Raw genomic sequence first — 21,834 nt, forward strand, 5'->3', positions numbered from 1 at the left:
TGAGACCGTTCAGATCTCTCCAGGGAACACCCGGTGGAATTATCAAAAGCGTTGCCAGCATTGTCCTTGCTTTGATGCCGCTGGAGTTAATGGGAACTTTGCTGCTCATTTCAGTGGTTGCAGATTTAGCCCAGTGCTGAACATATGTGAAAATCTCACCCTCTGACTTTTCTCATCACACAAGCTTCCCAACTATTTAAGCTAGCAGTTTTCAAACTATGGCCTACATAGAGTTGGCTGGACACGGTGCTGGCTCCTTCACCTTGTTTCCAGCTGCTAAGCAACATTCAGAGACAGCTGGAGATACATTCAAGACTTTCCTAATTACTTTAGCATGCAAGCAGTTGCAGGAGCTGCCGCAGGGATTGCAAATGGGAGGGAAAGTGGCTGTTTGGTCTGTGTTTGACTTGCTGTGTGACTTCTGTGTTTGTACAGCGCCTAGCACAGTGGGGTCCTGATCCATGACTAGGGGGATCCTAGTACTACGGTAACACAATAAACAAAGAATAATAATAATGATCTAATTGTGATAGAAGGGGAGATATTTGGTGCAATGATCTCTGTGTTAAGTTGTGGTCCACAGTATAAATATGTTTGGGAACTCCAGTAACCTAACGTACTTCTTGGGGAACCCATCAGTTTAACATCTAAGCACCAAATTACCTGCACAAAGCCCTGTAAAATGATCTCTGCAAATTCTTAGGAAGGCAAGAGACTCCAGCTGGCCAAAGATCTGCAAGGGCTTCCCTGCTTTTCCTCATTGCCTTAAACGATGAGCATTCATTCTAAGTGAAGCCCTCCAAAGGAAAAGTGAGCAAACAGGGTGGTCTGCTGCACACTACTGCCTGTGCTACTAGCTAAAGAGTTTAGGAAGAGACTGGGAGACTTGTCCTGCTAAACCATAACCAAAGATGGGACTATAACCAAAGCATGCTATCCTAGAGGTGTTGTAGGAGAACCATGTAAACTGAGCCTGTATTGAGTGAATATCTCTAATTACTGCCCAAAACAAAGGGAAATAATTAACTGCCAGCCAAAGTTTGGAGTTGGAGAAAGAGAAATGCATTGATTGGCCAGCTCAGCGAGTGTACAAGTTTGTTTTGCTTCTTTAGCATGCCTTGTTTAGCAAACGGAGCTTGGCTGGGTGTCGTCACATCAGTATTCATGCTCCCGCCTACCTACCCCCAAATGAGCCCTTTATTGCAAAATATTTTTTGGGAAAAAATCATTGCTTTCAGCATTCGATGCTATTTTGCTGAGTTAGGGTTTAAAAGGATCCTGGCAAGCGTGTGGGATTTTTTTTTCTGCTTTGTTTCAGAACACCATGTCAAGATAAACATTTGGATTCGCATTTTGAATACAGGAGATTCAGAGTGTTGGTCTCTGGGGCTTTGCTTTGGACCCATTGTCAAGACCATTGGCAAAAATCCATTTTGGGTTCTGGGTTTAGATTCCCCAGTTCTAACATTCAGGAATGGAGCCAGGCTTTTGATTCAGGACTGTCTCTAATATCTTTAGCCTCATTTTCCACCCCTCTACTGCAGTCACTGGAGGGGCAAATGTTGCATTTGTAGAGGTGCCTACTGACAGAGACACCAACCTGCCAATAAAAGGAGTACCAGAGCCTGCTTAAAGTACCGTTTTTGAGGGAAAAGGACCTCACAATGAGTAGAACGTATCAGATGTTTTCAGGTTGTTGAGATTTTCTTAGCAGCCATGAGCACTGCATTTAGGAGGGCAAATAAGCTCATGACTTTGCTGTCTTCCCAGGCACTGACATTAACGAGGCTGTCCTGACGAGCGCAAAGCTACTCAACAATTACATCGCTCAGAACGACGTTGACGCCAGAAGCGTCTCCCTGATCGTCTTCCTGACCGACGGGCGGCCCACGGTCGGGGAGACGCAGTCCTCCAAAATCCTCAGCAACACCAAAGAGGCCATCCGTGAGAAGTTCTGCCTCTTCACCCTCGGCATTGGCAACGACGTGGACTACAAGCTGCTGGAGAGGATGTCGCTGGAGAACTGCGGCATGATGCGGCGGATCCAGGAGGAGGAGGACGCAGCTGCACAACTGAAAGGGTTTGTGGAGGTTCACCTTTGGTGCGCCGGGGCCCTGGGCGAGTCTAGGACTTCCCTGTGGGCATGGGCTTGGGGAGGAGGGAGCTGAAATAAATGCACAGTAGAGACGGGCTTTAGCTGCAGATGTTGGATCTGCATTTCAGAACTCCGGGGGAAGTTTGTTTATAAAGATACGGGCCATTAGCAAAATGTGGGTGCTGATATGAGTTCAACTCCCATCTCTCCTCTCTAAAGCTTGGGGCTGGTACAGGTTTGACTGTGGTTGAGCGGCGCAAGTCAGTTAGTCCCTTATAAGTCTTGCCGTCGAGCTCTTTCCATGAATGGATGGCTACGTGGGAGCTCTACTCTCCCACCCATCATACAGGGTATCATATGGTAGCTTTGGTTCCCTTCAGAGCAAGGCTTTGGTTTAAATTCTTCTGAGAGAGAGATTGCGTGAGTGTGTAAATCTGGATGGCTGGAGAGATAAGAGACACTTACATCCTTTCGCCCCAGGGTGCAAGGGGAGAAACAAGGACTCATTGTCTTTTTAAATAGATGCTAGACTCTGTGAAAGTGCTTAGGCACAAGAAAGGTCTGCTTTCTGTGAAAAATTTTGAGTTGGGTTTTTTATTGAAAAATATTTCACCTCAAACCTAAAATATTTGTATTTAGAAATGCTGCATCATAGCCTCATGGGAGTTATACTTTGGTTGCCTCCTGTTCCTGTTCTCCTTGATGGGCTGGGCTACCTGACCGGATTGCATTTCCCATGATACACATATGGGTTTTCATATAGCACTGCTTCCCCTCTTCAAGAAGGAAACCATGATGCATCGTGGGAGATGTAGCACAACCAGTGAGCCAAGCCTGTAGAGGAGAATGGGAGCACGAGATTCCCAAACTACAATGCCCATGAGGCATTGTAGCAGTATTTCCACATGGAAATCATTCAGTTCTGGCCAAAATTTGTTGGCCTTTGAATGTCCCCCAAATAAATGAAATTTTCCGTGGGGGGAAAAGCCTCCTACTTTTTGACTTGCTAGTGTCTAGATATCTGTAGGAGTGAGCTTGCACACCGCTAGTCATAGTTGGATTGCTCTGTTACGCTAGGTTTAACATGCCTGCCCTCTGTACTTTAACACGTGGTGAAAACCCATCCACCACCTTTCCCATGGAAATTGCGCCTTAGCAGGTGAACTTTGCAGAACAGCAGCACTTACTGGCAGCGTCAGTGTCTGATCCTGAACCACTGAAAGCCGCGGGAGCTCTATAGGGCTGCAACAACTCAGCATAGAAAACACTTGCTTGTAAAGATAGTGGCATGTTGTCCAGTGGTTAGAGCAGGTGAAACGGAGTCAGGATTGCTGGGTTGTACTCTCAGCAAAACCACCAACCCTCTGTGTGGCTTCAGGCAAGTCGCAGTCTCACTGTGCTTTGTTTTAGTAATCTGTGAAATGGGTTGAATAAAAGCACTCTTTGGGCTAATTCATCGATGCTTCGAAAGGGCTTTGAGGTTCTTAGACTGAGGGCACTAGAGTCGGTTCAATACTGTTCTAAAACAGCGAATTGAAAAGCTTTTTATAAAGAAAAAAAATAAAAATGTCCGGAGTCCCAGTTCTTTAACAGACCGTGTGTGCAGACATGAAAAATCAGCGCCGCTTGACAACAAAAATAGAGTTGAAGCCAGTTCTTTGTGCATTTATCTTTCAAGACCTGACTTCAGGGCTCTGTGAGCCCTGCCTTGCAAGAGAAGGGGAGGCTGATACTAGAAAGCTCAAACCTGGGAAGGAATGCCGTGCTCTCCCGGCAGCTTTCGGTCTCAGGCAGGCCATCGGTTGTTGCAGGGCAATCATGCAGCCATAAACTCAGGTCTGGATCCTTTATAAAATCCAATCCAACCCAGAGGGGACATGCCCAGGGATGTGGTAGGTCCTGAAAGAGAGCTGATGTATTATGGATGTATAATCACCAGATCTAATGAAAGCTATTTTGACTTTCAAAGAATCATCAAAAATTTAGTGCTGAGGTCCCCCCTTTCCAGGCCTCCTGTATCCAAGGAGATCACATGGGACACAGCCACTAGATGCTAGGCCAGGATCCGTGCTCAATTAACCATAGAATCATAGAATATTAGAGTTGGAAGGGACCTCAGAGGTCATCTAGTCCAACCCCCTGCTCAAAGCAGGACTAACCTCAGCTATATCATCCCAGCCAGGGCTTTGTCAAGCCTCAGCTTAAAAACCAGAGAAAGACAATCTCCCATCATGCCTGCTGATATTATCTTGGGGGACTATCCCACCCCAAATGCAAATTCAGCGCTCCGTGCGTGTGTGTACCCCTGCGGGTGTGTGAGTATCTGGCTGAAAACACTGACCTGTGGGAAATACGACTGGTTTCAGGTTCTACGACGAGATAGGGACGCCTCTTCTCTCCGACATCCGAGTCGACTACCCCAAAGACAGCGTGGAGCACGTCACTCAGAACATTTTCCCCAACTACTTCAATGGGTCTGAAATTGTCATTGCCGGGAAGCTCATCAAGCACGACTCGGACAGCCTCCATGTGGAGGTGACGGCCAGCAACGCCAACAAATACATCCTCCTGAAAACCGACGTAGCCATAGACGTCCCAAGCAAGAATGACATCAGGGGCTCCCCTGGCATGGAGGATGGCATGGAGGCTCAGAATTATATTGAAAGGGCCTGGAGCTATCTCACCATCAAGGAGCTGCTGACCTCCTGGCTGAAGAGCGATGACACCGAGGAGAGGGAATACTTGATGGATAAAGCCAAATCCTTGGCCCTGACCTACAACTTCATCACCCCCTTCACCTCCCTGAAGATGAAGGAGTTACAGGCAGCCCAGCCTGAGGAGGTTCGTGCCAGCCCTTCTACTGAGGGCATTGGGGAAAGAATGCAGAGTCTGCAAGGACACAAAGCACCACCAGGTACAAACAAAATAACTATAATAATTGGTCACATTCCTTCAAAACGGGCATCCACTCAAAATTGATTTCATTAGAAAAGATTGTCTAGTGGTTAAAGCACAGGACTGGGAAGCAGGAGGCTGGGATTATAATCCTAATGACTCAATGCATGTCCTTGGGCAAACCCCATAATTTTGCTGAACAGAGTTTTGGGACCATTGGGGTGACATTGTTTATTCTGCTATTTTACCCATAACTCTGGCTGCTTTCTCTTCCCCACTTCTAGGTGTACCCAGGCAACCAGCCAAACAAAGAATTAAAATATCCAAAACTTCAGGTCAGTGTCTGTTTCCCAGTTCTATATACTTCGTAAGTGAAGACAAACTACGATTGGTTTACGAAAGCCACAACTTTTAGTGCCTGTGGCGTATACCTTTCTGGAGCAAAGATCCTCTTCATCTGATTAAAACACAGTAATTTGGAAATAAAAAGAGATGATCAGGAATTACTGAAAGCTAGAGAGAGGGCTAATAAGGAAGCACAGTGATGTGGCATATTAGGAAGACATAGTGCATTATTTAAAACAGCCAGTTCATTTTAGGGGTCATAAGGGCTTTATTTCAATATTATAGCTGGTCACCATAACTTGATTTTCAAAATAATGTGGCTGAAATTTTAAAAGCCTGTAAAAAAATTTCAAAAAGTTTTTCACAATATTTGTAATTGTTTTTTCGACCATCCTTTTAAACATGGAATAGGCCTAAATCAGGAACCTAGATCTGGATGTCACCAGACACCGAAGATCACATCTCGCTCTGAAGTTCACAGCTCAGGCCAATCTCTATATGGCTGTGGTCAACCAGTTGGTGCTGCAAGGGTGGGTCACTTGCTGAGTGGGAAATTTACCTGCTACTGAACCAAATTGATATTGATGGGCAGGAGGACTTGCCCACACTGAACTGTTACCATTTATAGTGCCTAAGGTTGATGCTAACCTTAGGTTTTGTCAAAAATTATCCATCTAAACTGTTTATCAATAGAAAATTGGGTTTTTGACTAAACAAAGAGCGGCTACTTCCCATGGAAAATTTTGATTTTTCTTTGAAAAGCTGAACACTCAAAACCTAACACATTTTCAGCTGAAAAATGAAATGTTTCAATTCTGAAGAGCTGCCACGGTGTCTGATGGGAGTTGATGTCTGGGTGCCTCACACACCCGTTATTCTCTGTGGGCTAGGATCACATCTCCCATGCTGCACCATGACTACACAGCTGCCGTGTTGCATGGCAGCCCTTTGCCAAGAGGGGACATTGTGGTGCATCATGGGAAATGTAGTCCAGCCAGGGAGCCTGGCCTATAGAGGAGAATGGGGGCATGAGGGATCTGAACTACAACTCCCATGAAGTACCATGGCAGCAGTTCAGAAATGAAATATTTTGGGTTTTGGTTTTTCATCTAAAACCCAGAATTTTCTGTGGGGGAAAACCCCCCTCAATGTTCCAACCAGCTATCCCTAAACTTTTAAAAATGTACCAGTAAATCTTGGAGAAAACAGAGATGAGGATCTTTGAGACTTATTTTGTGAGATTCTGCAATTGGACACTGGTATTCCGTGAATGTCTCTTACCTTAGGTCTCCTTTTCATGTCTTCTCAGCGGATGGAGACCCTCACTTTGTCATTGATTTCCCCTCCAGCAAGCTAGCTGTCTGCTTCAATATTGATGGGCAACCCGGGGACATTCTCAGACTGGTCTCTGATCATAAGGAGTCTGGTAAGATAACAGGGAATCCTGTTGCACTGGGGAAAGTTGAGCTGCAGGTATTAGTCTCATGGAGAGAATACTTAGCAACAGGGCGCTTTTAACTCATTAAACTCACAACAAGTCAGAGAGGGAGTTAGGCATTGCCACCATTTTCCAGATGGGGAGATGAAGGAACGTGTGATCTCAGTGGCTGTCTATGGTTTAGCACCAATCCCATGCAGAACCTGCTGAGGGGTGCCCAATCTTTGCCTAGCTGAGGGCTTCTTTGGCAGGAGGCCAGGTGCTGCAACGACTGCATGTCAAATGCATCGAATGGCCACCACCCCCTATATTTAATACGAAGCTCAGGACCGTGGAAATACAAAGACCCAGCATGCAATGCTCCAGCTTGAGCTGAGCGAACAGCACTTGTTAGGTGGGACACATGGGGTCTGCATGCTGCACTAGACTACAGCTGGAGCAGGCACAGCTAAATAAATGGCCATCTGAGTTTCAGATGCTAAACAGGTGGCGCTTACGTGAGCCAACGGCCTCCCACTGTTAGAGATTCAGCTAGCGATCTTACCCCCCCCTTTGCTCCACCTGCAGGTTTCACTGATTCAGCTTCTGCAGCCCACTGGTTGCAGTGTTGCTGAATGCAACCATAGGATTTTAGAGTCTTCTCCGGCACTGGGGTGGGCAGATTTTGTAGCTGACCTAGTTATTTAGCGTTTAACTGCACACAGTTTACTCAGCGGGCTGGCGGCCCTCCATGTTAAGTTCCTGTCAAACTGCAGCAAAAGGGTACCTGAGCACGGAGGCTGTTAATGACTGCTTGTTTTAATGGAGGGTATAGAGCAGGCAGAGTCAATAGACGGACCGCGGGCCAAATCTGGACCGCCAGGTGCTTTTGAACAGACCTCAAACTCTTTTTATTTCATTATTGTCATTATTGTTATTACTTTTGTATTATCTACTCTGGACACTAGACCTTGCCTATATCTGGACTAAGAAATTTGGACCTTGACAAAAAATAATTGATTACCCCTGGTTGATAGTAATTGCACTAAAACAGTTTTTGCCTCTGAATCAGCCCTGAGAAAGCTAAAACACCAACTGCCTAGCATTCAGATCTGAGCTGGAATTCCCAAGCACATGGTTAGTAAGCGGATTATTTGCTAAGCAGGAAAGCGGGTAGGGGTGTGAAAACTGCAGACAATACAAAAGTCTGTCTCAGAAGGGGAAAAAAAAGTCACTGGAAATCTATTTTGTGTAGCACTTTTGTAGCATTGGCCCAGCTTCCTTGTCCCGTTTGTGGCCACCCCCTGCTTTCTTCAGAATAAACCCAGCCCCTGGCAGACAGCCCACCAGCTTCCCTCCCAGGCTGTGTTGGCTGACTTTTTTGTGGCTTGACTGGAGATTACACTTGAAGGAGAACAGTGTCACCCCTGTTAAAATAAATGGCAGCTAAGCATAAGGAGAAAGGAATGAGAGTTTCCCCTGTGACCATGATGGGATAGGGAGCTTTTCACCTCTGCGCTGATGGTGCTGGCCGGTCCTGACCCTCCATTCCTCCTGACCCTCCTGACCCTCTGAGGGCGGTGCCTGTCATTTTGCAAAGAAAGGAAAGCAACATCACAGCTGTCTGTTCCCCCAGCCCTCCATCACGTCTGCCCCGCCCCATCTCAGCTCTGCTCCTCTTGCGTCTCTTCACCCCCATTCCCCGGCTGGGTGCGGAAGGGAGGGAGCCGTCCCGTTGCTCACAGGTGGGGAAGGCAGAAGAGGGAGTGCAGAGGCCCTGAGCTGCTGGGCTTTCTCTGTCCCCCCATCCCCATGAGAACAGCGTCAGCTCCTGAGGGGTGGGGCGGAAAACTCTGCTCGCCTCCTCCAGTGGCCCCGATGGGCTGCTTACACCCCAGGAGGGAAGGTTCCCCCAGGCAGCAGTGAAACGTGTCCCTCAGCAACCAGGCTCAAGTTGTAGCCATGTTATTTGCTGGGTCTGCCACCCCTTTGGACCAGGTGCACTTTAAGCGCTGTCTCCCACCCCTACGTGTGGCTTCTCTGGTGCAGCATTGAGGCACGGTGGAAGGGCAGCGTGGGTAACCCACTGGTGAGTGTGTTACCGGTGCCTCTCTGAGCCAATGCACAGAGACTATGAGTCTGGCAGTGTCCCAGAGAGGGGTCTTTAGCTCGAGCTGTAGAAATGTGTGTATTTTAGTTCTGGAAGTCCTGGTTCAAGCCCCAGGATGTTGGTCAAATAGATTTTGCTGCTGCTGCCTGTGTTGGAGCTTTTCCGGCCTTCGGCAGAAGGGATGGCAGACCAGAACCTCTCACCCTCGCCACAGGAGGTGTACTGCAGCCTACAGAGGATGACCCACAAGCCAGTGGCAGTAGGCCAGCTCCAATTCCACGCTTTCCAGAAATAATTCTGTCCCCTGCTTCAGCGGTCCCTGGATTAGCCCCAGGCTGGTTAACACTCTGGGTGACTGAGCAAGGTTCTAGGACGGTTCCCGAGAGCAGCGTTTGTCAAAGCCGTCGCCTGCCTGCCTGCCTGCCCTAGGTAGATGATAATGGAGTTTTCAAAAACCCAGTGCTCAAGGAAAAGTGCTCACCCAGTGCTCAAGGAAAAGATCCTCGCTCACACTGACCAGGGCAAGGGTGGCAGAACTCTGCTAATAGACAAGGCCCTGTTTTCAAACGTAGGTGTCCAAATACGGAGTTAGGGAGCTTACCTGGAGGCGGTCAAGTTTGAAAAATGTTGACCCCTCCTGTTTTAAACACAACGGCCGCTGGGAGAATTAGGATCCCAGCACAGGCAGTGATTCGGCGGCTGCTCAAAATGTGGTTTGCATTATGCATGATCCACTGCAGCTGCTCTGAGCTACTCATTCGCTCAAATTTTAAACCACCGGTTCTTTTCTCTAAAAGGCGTAACTGTGAACGGGCAGTTGGTTGGCGCCCCGGCTCCTCCCAACGGCCACAAGAAACAACGGACCTACTTCAGCACCATCACGATCCTCAGCAATAAGCCCAAGAGATCCTACATTGAGATCACACCCGCCAAGGTCATCCTGGACGATGGGGAAAGACTCATTTTGCCGTGTGACCGGAGTGCCACGGTGGGGAGCAGTGGCTTGGAGGTGTCCATCTTTGCCAGTTCCAATGTCACTGTGGCAATACAAGGCACCATCAGCTTTGTGGTTCTGATTCATCAGTACAAGAACCCAGCCCCCTATCAGCGGAATCACCTTGGATTCTACATTGCCAACAGTACAGGGCTCTCCCCACATTCCCATGGACTGCTAGGTAGGTATCAGGCTCGTTCCGTTGTAACCTGTAGCAAACTGTTTATGACGTAGACAGGTGATGGGGGAGAAGCAATTGTTTCAAAGGGTTTTGAGGGACAGAGGCAGGAATCGGCAGCCTGGAGTTGTGAGAAGTGGGACTCTTGCCTCAATCCAGTCACAACCAACATTTCTGCCAGCAGAAACCCTCAAGGTTGTCACACCTTTGTTCTCCACATGACCCACCTCCCACTAGTGTATCTACTGATTGTATTTATATGGCCCCATTACTATAGTATCCGAGCACCTCCCCAATTGTAACATATATAGCCTCACAACACCCCTGGGAGGTAGGGAAGTGCTATTATGCCCACTGGGGAACTGAGGCCCAGACACCAAAGGACTTGCCCAAGGTCGTACAGAAAGCCTGTGGCAGAGCATAAAACAGTCTCCTGAATTCCAGGCTAGTTTCCTGATCACTGAACTCGCCTTCCTCCCTTTGTTTGAGCTGTGCGATGTATAAAATAAGTGATGTTGCCCTCCACTGGGCTTAGCCCGCAGAGGGGAACAGGAGGCTCTCTACCAATAGCAGCTCAAGGAGAAGTTTTCGAGCTGAATCGGCAGAGCCCTGTGTTTCTGGAGGCAAAGAAGGAGCAGAGTTCTAGTCCTAGGTTCCCCGTGTATGGGTGAGAGGTGCACAAAAGAATAGCAGACTGTAGCATCTTCCCCCCACCGCTGGGAAACCCGTCAGGCTCCCCACACTCTAGAGCCTTTAAAAGCAGCTCATTTGGCTGCTGCTTTGTTGACCCATTTAAAAGACTCTGTCATGAAACAAAGCTGCTGTGTTAGTAGTAAGTTTAATCTTTCCTTGCAGGTCAGTTCTTGCACCATGAAGTTAAACTTACTGAGCAGTCTCTGAGTGAAAGTCCCCAACTGGCCAGTCAGAGCCCGGCCGAAGAGCCAAACCCGAGGTCAGAGAACATGCTAAGGGTCAAAGGTCGGCTGGTTCCTGTCGTGTGGAAGCAGAGGAAGATCTACAACGGCGAGCAGGAAGTCGATTGCTGGTTTGCCAAGAACAATGCAGACCAGCTGATTGACGGGGACTACAAGGATTATCTTGCTGCGCATCCCTTCGACACAGGAACCAGTTTCGGGATGACTAACGGTCTTTAAGGACAAACACCGGTTGTATCAGCAGGCACAACAATCACCCGGCGGGTGCCCCTGGCTCTGGGTGGCTCTTTTCTTTTTTTAGTGCCAAAGAAACAAAGCTTTTCCCTTTGGAAATCAGCTTCCCCGCTTCTGTGCTGGCAGGTTGTGGCGTTGAGCGTGCGGGTGTGTGTGTGTTGTGTGTGAGGTTTATGTTAAAGTGCTCTCCTGGTGGGAAGGGAAGGAGAGGGGGCAGTATGGAAAATTTCGCAGTAGAGAAAGATGCAGGTGTAAAAATAACCCCCCAAGCGGATCTGCGCCATGCCCACCAGTGTCTGGCTACGCCCAGAAGGTAAGAGACAAGTCATGCACCACTTACTCTGGTGGGAGAGCATGGCATGATGTACCTGCTGTGAAAATTACCTGGGGCTGACATTGTGCTTGTAGAGAGAGCATGCCTCAGGGGAAACCTCGCCGTCACCAGAGGGTTAATGAACAAATTGAACACGCACGCTGTGAGCCACAACAGGGAGTTGGTTTCTTGGCTAGCCATACACGTTGAAGGTGGCGTTAAGTGTGACCATGTGGACCTCCGGCCACCAGAGCAGCTCACTAGTAGCCCACTAATATACGCTCGCATGAGGCGCCTTGCTGTTAAGACTGCAGGCGCGTCCTAAAAAAAGCATTTACAGCCTGGAAGAGTGACGGTGGGGGTGTAACTTCCACCCTGTGTAGCGTCTTGATGAAATATTCCTTCAGGTTTAGTATTTCAGTCCAGGTTCTTGCCGTTCTCGGACAGGAAAGCGGAGCCAACGCATAGCACATCTGCTTCATCATAGCACTATGCACCAATTCTATTGAATGGAAGCCGAGTTCAATTCTCTGGACAGTAACAGTCAGCCAGGCCGCAAACCACAACATTTGTCCTCACGCTTGTCCTGAAATGGGAAGCCGATATAACTGTGCTAGTCAGGGCCCGGATAGAAGGGGATGAATTGCATGGCAGAACGTGATCTTTAGTCATTCCTGACCCCAGAACGCGTCTCCTCTGACACGCCTCACCGCTGCTTCTAAGCAATGAAGCTATTTGGCAACACGAGGGTGGGACATGGGCCACTGAACTCCCACTGCAGGTGATTGAAAGCTGAGTAAGCCACTCAAGAGGCCTTGGCCAAACCGAAATTTAGAAACTGAGCTATTTTTAAAACCAGGCCTCGTTTACTAATGCCGCCAGGGAGCTCTTTTATTAGCAAACTCTGCCAGAGAAGACGTCAGCAAACATGGGAGGCCAGAACTGAACCAGTGTTTACTGGCTCTCCCCAGGAGGTGAAAGCACCTTACGCAGTCAGATGACATCCATGTGTTCGAACTGCTTTAGCACAGGAGAAAGAGACCAACTCATTGCTGAGATTTATGTCATTTAAAAATCTGTAATCACAGCTGGAGTCTAGGACATCTGATGCCAACAGCAGCCGTGTCCAGCGAGAAACCACCACGCCCTAATGCTGCTGTAGAGAACCACTGAGCGAGCAGCATTGCTCATTTCAACCTCCTCTTTTAATGAATGTTCTTGCTTCTTGTAGGGAAAGATACTATCAGAGCGGCTCATGGAAAGCCCAGCTAAGGTACTTCAAACGCAGCATTGATGCCAAAATTCTGCGAGTGCTTTGCAGTGAAATTTGAAGCTGAGGCTATGTCTACACGACAGACCGCCGCCAGCATAGATTGGTCAGTGAGCGATGTGAAGAGGTGTGACCATGGCTGAACTGGTCATAACATAGACATAGCAATACCAGCAAAACTGGGCGTTTACCAGGGTAGTTTGTTACACTCATTCTGGGTGGCTTTACGTTGCCAGTGTCAGTGTAGTTGCATCCACACTAGAATGCTTTGCCAGTGCAGCGTCCTAGGATGCCTGTAAAGCAGTCCTCGTGTAGACAGGGTCTGAGGCTACTGCGCTGGGCACAGCATTCTTAGCAATGGCAGGTTATCCTCAGCAATTCAACGGTGTTGGGTGCCGCCTTTCTCTTAAGCAGCGCATTGTTCAGCAGCGAGTGCTTTGGGGAATGGGAATCTTGCAGGGGTGGGAAATTGTGTCAGTCAAACTGGCTGCATCCCCTGGTGTCGCCCCCACAGTCGACTGACTCCTGTACTTACGTGACTGTTTTAATTACAGCAAGCGACCCGGCTGCTGGTGAAGTAAGAAATGTTCCTGAGCTCATTAGACACCTTTGCACTGTGGTTATTGCCAAGGGATTTCCCTGGGTTTGCACTTTCCACCTCCTCCCCCCCCAGTTCTTTAGAGGCAGGGTTTGTGTTTTCTATGTGGTGTGAACCTATTCAAACACATTTTCCCTTGGAGGGCCGCTTTGTTAGGGTAGCCCCTTTCTATACATAAATATGTATTTCTAAAGCTTTGAGTGCATCACAGGTCTCCCCCCACCCCATTATGGAAATGCTATTTCAGTTGACCCAACAAGGATGAAATCTACCCCCGTAGCTATAGGGAGCACCTGCAACAGCACAGCCGAGATCTGGTCACTGTGGGTCTAGTTATCACTTTTCACAATAAATATATTTTATGGTGAACGTGGAGGTGGAGTTTTTATTTGATGCAAAGCAGCAGGCATTCGGTTGAACCTGTTATGAGACTAAGTGTATGCACGTGTTTCATGTTGCTGGGCAGGGAAAGAATATTCGCAAGTGTCATTCACCTGGAAGAACCAGCTGCACCAAATATCAGGTGGTTGATTATAATGGCCTTTGAAAAACAAAGTGACCTCAGTGGAGATGCTTAAAAATCAGTAGCAGCTTCTGGCCCAGAGAGCTATACAAACAGTGTATGTCAGCATTGTGCCACTGACTGATGGAAGGTTGGTCCAGTGGGTAGGGAGCTAGTCAAAGACATGGGACCCCTCTTCAAGTCCCAGTTCCACCAGACTGCCTCCGTGACCTCAGGCAAGTCACTTGGGAAACTGAGACACAGAGATGCTTTCTGCAAGATGAGGATAACAGTACTTCTCTACCTCTGAGGTGTGTTCAGGCTATACAAGTCCTTCTACCACACATCACCCCACTATCTCAGCACCTTGTAATAGCGGTGTAGGCGATGTGACTAACAGCGATCATGGCCTCATCCTCTCCCCAGGGAGAGGAGTGTGTGCAGTGAAGTGGGGTTGGTTTATTTTGTGTGGAATTGTTTTCTATACAAAGATTGAGGTGCTCAGAGAAGAGAGTAAGCGAAGTAGCAGGGATTCCAGCAGAGCAGGACTGCGACAACAGCAGGAACTGCAAACACAGTTCAATGTGAGAGAAATGTGCTGGTCTCCTCTGAATCTAGAGCGATTGAAAGGCACCACATTATCTGGGTCTCTCTCACTTAATCATTTCCCTGCCCCTCCGGACACCTCAGGCATTGGTGCACGTCCGTCCCTCCTATTCTCTGCCTGTGGCACAGCACAGCCTGGTCTCCTGCGGGCTGTCATACTTTGCTCTAAGTGTGGTCACTGGGTTTGGTGTGCGGGTTCTAGGTGGTGGTGATGGCCTGTGATATGCAGGCGGGCCGACTGGATGGGCTGGTGGGCCCTTTGGGCCTTAAACTGGATGCCTTCCCTGGAGAACGAATCCTTCCCTTGCAGACTTAGCACAGGGCAAGAAGTGTTGCCAGGCTCCGCCCCTGTGGCTCAGAACTAGAGGAAGCACTAGCTGGGGTGATGGTCTCTCATCTCCAGTCCCAGTCGCTCTTTGTCCCCTTCCGAAGTCCTTCCACAAGGCCACACAGCAGGCAGCACCTATAGCCTAGTGCCCCTCCCTCACCTCCCCCCCCCCCACCCCAGAGTGGCATACACACCCATCAACTGCAGGCGGACTTCCACCTGTGACACTGCACATCCGGGGAAGCTCTGGGGCTGAAGATGGAGGCAGGTATCTTACCCACCTGTAGTGTGTGTGTGTGTGTGTGTGTGGGGGGGGGCTAGTTTTTTCTCCACTGCTATTTTCACCCGTTCTTATTTAATGAGAGTCATGAAAGGTTTGTAAAGTCTTGGTCCAGGCCCCGGCAGCCAAACATTTGCCCTTTTCAGCCAACTTTGCCACCCCATTGCAAGTCCCCCCCCCGCGAGGGGGTGTGGCAGTTTGACAAATACAGGTCTGGCCAAGCCGTTTAAACCGTCCGATGGTTTGTTCCAAGAGCAGTCCAGTCCAGCAGGAAAAGCAATGTGTCATTTGACTCACGTTAACGTGAAATTCAAAGAGCCTCCTCCCTTTCAAGACATTTGGAACACTCCGCACGGCTTCATTCTTAATCCCTCGTCTTGAATTTAGCTAAGCATAGCTTCTTCTGGGAGGGCTGTGTGAGCCTTAGGAATTTGCATCTTCAACGTGCTTTTCACGCGTTAGAGCTTAAAAATGCTTCACATGCTCCTGGGGGGCAAAACGTTTTTTAAGAAAGGCTCCAAAAATCTTTATTTATGCTCCGACATAAGGGTTTGCATAAATGAATGCTTAGTTTGTGGCAAGCTGGGGTGGAAATCTACCGCCCGCTAACCTGCCAGGCACAAAGTGCCCATCTGGCCCCTGCTGCTGCATAAAAGTTCCCGAGTGCACGTTAATCGGCGCTGCTTTCCGATGGGGTAGATTAACACTGCACCAGGGAATTGTTAGTATATGGCCACAGGCGCCACACAGCTTGCCACAAACCATGTGCTTATTGAGACAAGCGCTAATTGACCTATAAACAAAGGGCTGAGAGCTAGATGGCTCCAGTGAAGTCTCTGGGTTTGGGTGGGTGCATTTTGAGAAACGTGTCATCACAGATGCGCTTTGATGCCGTCTCTCCCTTGAAGTCAATGGGCTTTGGATCCTAAATTCTTTTCAGCAGCATAAATAATTCTATTCAGGCTCTTTGTACCACACGTTATTACATAGTCCTGCCTTGAGTGCATGAGACACGACTAGATGACCTCTCGAGGTCCCTTCTAGTCCTATATTTCTATGATTACTTAGAATCGGAGTGCCTTCCAGTTATGCGTTAAGCAATGTGACTAATATCTGTCACATGCGGTTCATAGGGCTCAACGAGTAGTGATCAATGGCTCCATGTCTAGCTGGCAGCTGGTCACAAGCGGAGTGCCCCAGGGGTCGGTCCTGGGGCCGGTTTTTTTCAACATCTTCATTAATGATCTGGAGGATGGGGTAGATTGCACCCGCAGCAAGTTTGCGGATGACACTAAGCTGGGGGGGAGTGGTAGATACCCTGGAAGGTAGGGATAGGATACAGAAGGACCTAAACAGACTGGAGGATTGGGCTAAAAGAAATCTAATGAGGTTCAACAAAGAAAAGTGCAGAGTCCTCCACTTAGGAAGGAAGAATCCCATGCACAGCTATAGACTGGGGACTGATGAGCTAGGCAGCAGTTCTGCAGACAAGGACCTGGGGTAACAGTGGATAAAAAGCTGGATATGAGTCAGCAGTGTGCCCTGGTTGTCAAGAAGGCTAATAGCATATTGGGCTGCATTAGTAGGAGCATTGCCAGCAGGTCGCGGGAAGTGATTATTCCCCTCTATTCGGCATTGGTAAGGCTGCATTTAAGTATTGTGTCCAGTTTTGGGCCCCCCACTACAAAAAGGATGTGGACAAGTTGGAGAGAGTACAGGGAGGGCAACAAAAATAATTAAGGGCTGGAGCACAGGACTTATGAGGAGAGACTGGGGAAACTCAGCTTGTTTAGTATACAAAAGAGAAGAATGAGGGGGGATTTGATAGCAGCCTTTAACTACCTGAAAGGGGGTTCCAGGGAGGATGGGGCTAGGCTGTTCTGGTGGTGGCAGATGACAGAACAAGTTGCAATGGTCTCAAGTTGCAGTTGGGGAGGTCTAGGTTGGACATTAGGAAAAAGTTTTTCACTAGGAGGGTGATGAAGCACTGGAATGGGTTACCTAGGGAGGTGGTGGAATCTCCATCTTTAGAGGTTTTTAAGCTGAGGCTTGACAAAGCCCTGGCTGGGATGATATAGCTGAGGTTAGTCCTGCTTTGAGCAGGGGGTTGGACTAGATGACCTCCTGAGGTCCCTTCCAACTCTAATATTCTATGATTCTCTCTCCTCTCCGTGCTGGGGGAGAATTGTGTATGCAGTGGAATGTTTTGGTAGGATCTACGTGCCGATCTGTGTTTATGGCAGGTTGGAGAAGGGTGCCTTGCACTCGGATAAGGTGGCAAGGGTTGGGTTGGTCCATAAGTCCTTCCTGAGGGAGTTTGTTCTACAGTGTTGGACTGACCCCTGAGAAAGCTGTCTCTTACACAGATGAACGTTCCTGTTTAAATAAGGCTTTACAGATCCTTTTAGACCTCAATTTTTGAAAAGTTTGGCTTTAGAAACAGCTTTCCCCTCACACCGTTAATCTCAGCGACTCCACAGATTTTTAACAAGATTAACTTCTGGGCCAAGACAGAATAGTTCCCGTTCCGATATGGCAATGCAGAGCAAGTGGTAAGTCCCTGAAATAGGGAGTTGAGAATGGAACCGTTTCATTTGTAACATCTCTTTGCAAAACACAAAGCACAAGAATACATTCCAAGTATGAAGCAACTGTAAGTCAAACTTTTATTACAATTCTTATAAAACAGTAAAAAGTCAGATGCACTGTGATGATTATGCCAATCCCAAAGACATATTCAAATATTTTTACAACCGAGTTATTTACAAGCAAGCTGTGCATATAGAAAGTGTCACAGTACAGTTAGTACAAGATAAATCTTAAATCTTATAAAAAGATTAGTATTTTGATTTATGCTACCATCCTGACACAAACTAAAGCCAGAGAAATACAACTTCACGGTCCTAACCGTGATATGATTAGGAGTGTCTGGTTTAGAGAAAAATACAGGTACAGCGGGAGTTAAGTGTGTATGTAGAACCAGCCCCACACTGGGCCGCAAGAATGCAGAAGGTACAAAAATGCCATCAGGAAAATAACAGCAAAGGGTAGATCTGGTTAGTCCCACCATCTGATCTCCATTTAACCGTGCAATAAACTAGCATTTCTATCCCAACCTCCGGCATCTGATCAAAGTCCAGTTTTCTAAAAAAGTATTTTTATGGCTGTTTTCTTGGTTGGCACTCTCTCCATTTCACTCAGTTTGAAGTCGCTGTTAAACTACCACCTGACAGCCCGGCTGCCTCGTTTTCTGGCTGGCTCCTTGAAGTCCTGAGATGTCTTGGTCACTTTCAGACTGATCAAAATCCAAGTCAGGACAAAGCAACACCTAAAGGAAGAACAACAATTAAACTCTTGACAGAGACTCCTTGCTCGGTGTCTAGATATTCTGTGTGGCTGGAGATTTCATACCTCTTCATGCCTTTTAACTGGACATACCATAGGTAACATCTCCCAGAACAGCACTTCTCTGAAGGATAAACAACAACCAACAAAGATACCCTAATTTTGATATAGGACATGGTGAAGATGCTTATTCCTCCTCAATCAAATGATACAACAAACTTCGCAAAATCTAAACTCAAACCCTCCTCAGCCAAACTCTCTCATTACAGAGCTAGGCTTTTAGTTACTCCAAGGGGTAGGTGCGTGCAGGGCGTCCAATGCTGTTTGCAGCGTGAATAGATGTGTGTTCAAACCAGAACAGCAGAAGTCGGATCTGTCAGCTCCCCAGCTGACTGGATAAGTGGTTTCTACTATGACAGTTATGCCCTATGTTAAAATATATATTTTTATTGTATCCTGTCCTCTCTCCTTTGGTCATTTTCCCAACTCACTGGAAAGACCTGGTCTTTAGACTGTAAGCTCCTTGAAGCAAAGAAAATGTTCTCCCTTGTGTTTGTACAGTGCCTAGCCCAATGGGGTTCAGGCCTCTAGGTGCTATTGCAATATAAATATACATCACTCTTCAAATAGAAAATCAAAGTTAACCCGTGTTTATTCAGTTTAGTACAAGAAAAATGTTGGACTTCAACATCACTAATTCAATGAAGTACAGAAAAATTACAGATGTTTTCTTCTGATTAGCAGATACTAAATCTCAGCAGCCTCCCTTTGTTATCTTCAGCACTGGCCAAAGTTGTACATGTTAGAATTACTTCATTAACCACTAAAGTGCAGCCACCTCTGGGGTAGGCTACAACTTTTTAACAGCACCCAGCAACAGTTAAGGATAAAGAGAAGGCAAATATTTCCACCAGCTGAAACTGCAGGGGAATTTAAGCGGATGATGCAGTTAACCCATCTGGGAATCTGACCAGGGCCCTGTCCATTCTTGCATGTAGAGTGTATGACTGAGGTTCTGACAGCTTCAGTTTTACTTCTTTAAAAGACAGCACCTCCAGGAGCACAGTCCAGACCATGCTGCACTAGTTCAGAGTTGGCTCAGCGAGATGAGTAGCCAGCTGCTGAAACACAGCTTTCTGCATCACCTTATCCCATCCAAGTGTGGATCAGGCCTGACCCTACTCAGTTTGAAAGATCTAACACAATCACAGCCTGCATTTTTATGCTGGTTATTAAGTGTGTAATTGGGATCTCTGGACTGTTTTCTGATTTAGTGCATCCCTAATGCAGTATAAAATGTGCTGGCTTTATGAAATGCCCAGGACAAGGGAGAATTTGCTCATGATTTGTTTGGCTGAGTGTTTTAAATGCAACAGACCAAAAACTGGCTGATAAGAGATGATTAACAAGGCCTCTTTTCTGGTCCTGGATCCCAACATCATGGGGGACATAAATTGCATGATCTCAGTGCAGTCATAACACAGGAACACACCTATCATTTGTTACCATTTAGGAGGCACCAGGGGGCCAGTAACCACAGCTACAGGAGGACTAAACAGGAAAAACAAACTGCTGCAATGTATCTACATCTTCAAAGGGATCAGAGGGGCTTCAGGGACAGCTCCCCACGCGGCCCATCCTGATTTGCAGATTTGATGATGTCTCCAGCAATACAGGGAAAAACCAACAGCATTTAGGAGATGCTGTCAGCCTAAGACCAGTAGGAAACGGTTCTCTCTTCTTTTAACATTCCAACAGAATCAAGTTTCCACCCACGCAAAAGGAATATTTCCCCTGCGGTGTTTGCAGTACACATGTGGAGCACTGCTAGCAGCTGAGAACCTGCAAGGGAAATGGCTCACTGTTCAGGTGCTATTTGTAACCAAGAAGTTGAACCCTCTTGGGGATGGCACGCAGCAAAAGCTGTTCACGGGCCCTAGCTCGATAGTGAGTAAAATAATGGTGGCAACAGCAGAGGGTGGGCTTGGAGTGGACCAGTGAGCTGGGTATGTACCCAGGCTGCGGCCCACTCTGCTCGGTCTTCCCTGCTAACTGGATTCAAGATAGCTCACCCAGGCTACTGAAGACACACCCTTAAAGAAGGGTGATTCTTCAACACGAATTTGCCTTGTTACTGCCAGATTTGTTGTGTTACAGCAGTGGTGAGAGTCCCCGGCCAAGATCAGGGGCCCATTGTGCTAAGGGCTGGTAAGGCAAACTGGGGCAGGCATTCTTACCGTTTAAGAGCTGACAGTCTAGACAGGAGACGCACCGAGCTGCACCAAGTCAGCGGCAGAACTGGGAATAGATTCCCAGTTTCCCAGCTCTCAGGGGACTGTGCCATCCTGGTCTTGTTCCCCAATGATTCAGCAATATTCTCATTTCTATTCTGACACTCTGGGCTTGCTTGGTGCGTGCCTCCCTACACTCAAGCGCCAGAGGGTTGAGGAGGAAATGAACGCCCCGCCACCTCCGTAAGTCTTCATTCACACTGCTTTCCCTTGCCGCCCAACACAATTAAATACGTTTTTGCATTGTTGTTTAAAAACACATCTGAGCTACATCCTGTACAGAGCGCACGTCCCATCAGCTGGATCTGTTGCTCCAGCGTTCCTTGGGAGTGCAATGTTTACACACGAGACATGCCCATGGTAATTTACAACGTCCGATACAGGCCTCGAGTCAAAAGCAAGGGAACACTGATTTGTACTTGTTCAACACTCTGCTGCTTCACCTCGTACGACCACAAGAGCACCGGGTCACAGCTGCAGGCATGCATGGGCAGGCTTTGGGGGGGGGCACGGGGAGGTGTTGCCCCCCGCCCCCCTAACTGCAGCACCATAACCAGAGCAGGACAGCCCCGGGAGAAGCTCGACCACCTCCCTTCTTGAGGCCCTGCTCCCTGGCCCCATTGCAGGCCGGAAGTTGGCCAGTGTGGGGCGCTGCTGCTGTGGTGTGGATGGCTGCAGGGCTCCCCTGTCTGCTGGCGGTGCCCGGGGCTGCGGCTGCTTCTGTTCCCAGCCCCCTTTGATTACTCATGAAGCTGGTAAGAGCTGCCCAGGCGGTGGTGGGGGGGGAATGACCCGGCTCTAGGGCTGGCAGAGCCCTCCCAGCAGGCACACAGCCCCTAGCTATCCCCTGCCTGCACCCTGAGTGGTTTTCAAAGTTTCTGAGCTGAGCCCCTCCCTTTGGGTTACAGTTTGTGGTTGTGCACCTCGCACCCCCACCCAGAAGTGAGTCAGGAGGTGGAGGTGGCGCTCCCTCCCCATGCCCTGCTTCACAGAGCTGGCCTGAGCCCTCCCCCCCCAAATACAGAAGTCAAACTCTGCCTATGCAGGCACATTACACTGTCCCTGTACTCTGCCAGTCCACTTTGTTTTAGACAGCAG

At 48.2% G+C, this 21,834-nt stretch overlaps 2 protein-coding genes across 2 annotated transcripts in view; one reads left to right on the forward strand and one right to left on the reverse strand.

The window, feature by feature from the left end:
- Window positions 1-13,748, forward strand: part of ITIH5 (inter-alpha-trypsin inhibitor heavy chain 5) — a 55,366-nt gene extending 41,618 nt beyond the window's left edge. The window contains exons 9-14 of the mRNA XM_067534955.1: window positions 1,771-2,080; window positions 4,462-5,009; window positions 5,275-5,325; window positions 6,645-6,761; window positions 9,660-10,037; window positions 10,890-13,748. Of these exons, the coding sequence (XP_067391056.1) occupies window positions 1,771-2,080; window positions 4,462-5,009; window positions 5,275-5,325; window positions 6,645-6,761; window positions 9,660-10,037; window positions 10,890-11,188 (1,703 nt within the window). The 3' untranslated portion in view covers window positions 11,189-13,748. The remainder of the gene's footprint in view (window positions 1-1,770; window positions 2,081-4,461; window positions 5,010-5,274; window positions 5,326-6,644; window positions 6,762-9,659; window positions 10,038-10,889) is intronic.
- Window positions 13,749-17,752: 4,004 nt separating this feature from the next.
- Window positions 17,753-21,834, reverse strand: part of LOC137144529 (store-operated calcium entry regulator STIMATE-like) — a 61,547-nt gene continuing 57,465 nt past the window's right edge. The window contains exon 8 of the mRNA XM_067534897.1: window positions 17,753-18,428. Coding sequence (XP_067390998.1) covers window positions 18,315-18,428 — 114 coding nt within the window. The 3' untranslated portion in view covers window positions 17,753-18,314. The remainder of the gene's footprint in view (window positions 18,429-21,834) is intronic.

This window comes from Emydura macquarii, unplaced genomic scaffold (genome assembly GCF_026122565.2).
Source record: "Emydura macquarii macquarii isolate MOO-44397 ecotype Brisbane River unplaced genomic scaffold, CSIRO-AGI_Emac_v2 contig_3470, whole genome shotgun sequence".
NCBI classification, from domain to species: Eukaryota; Metazoa; Chordata; order Testudines; family Chelidae; genus Emydura; species Emydura macquarii.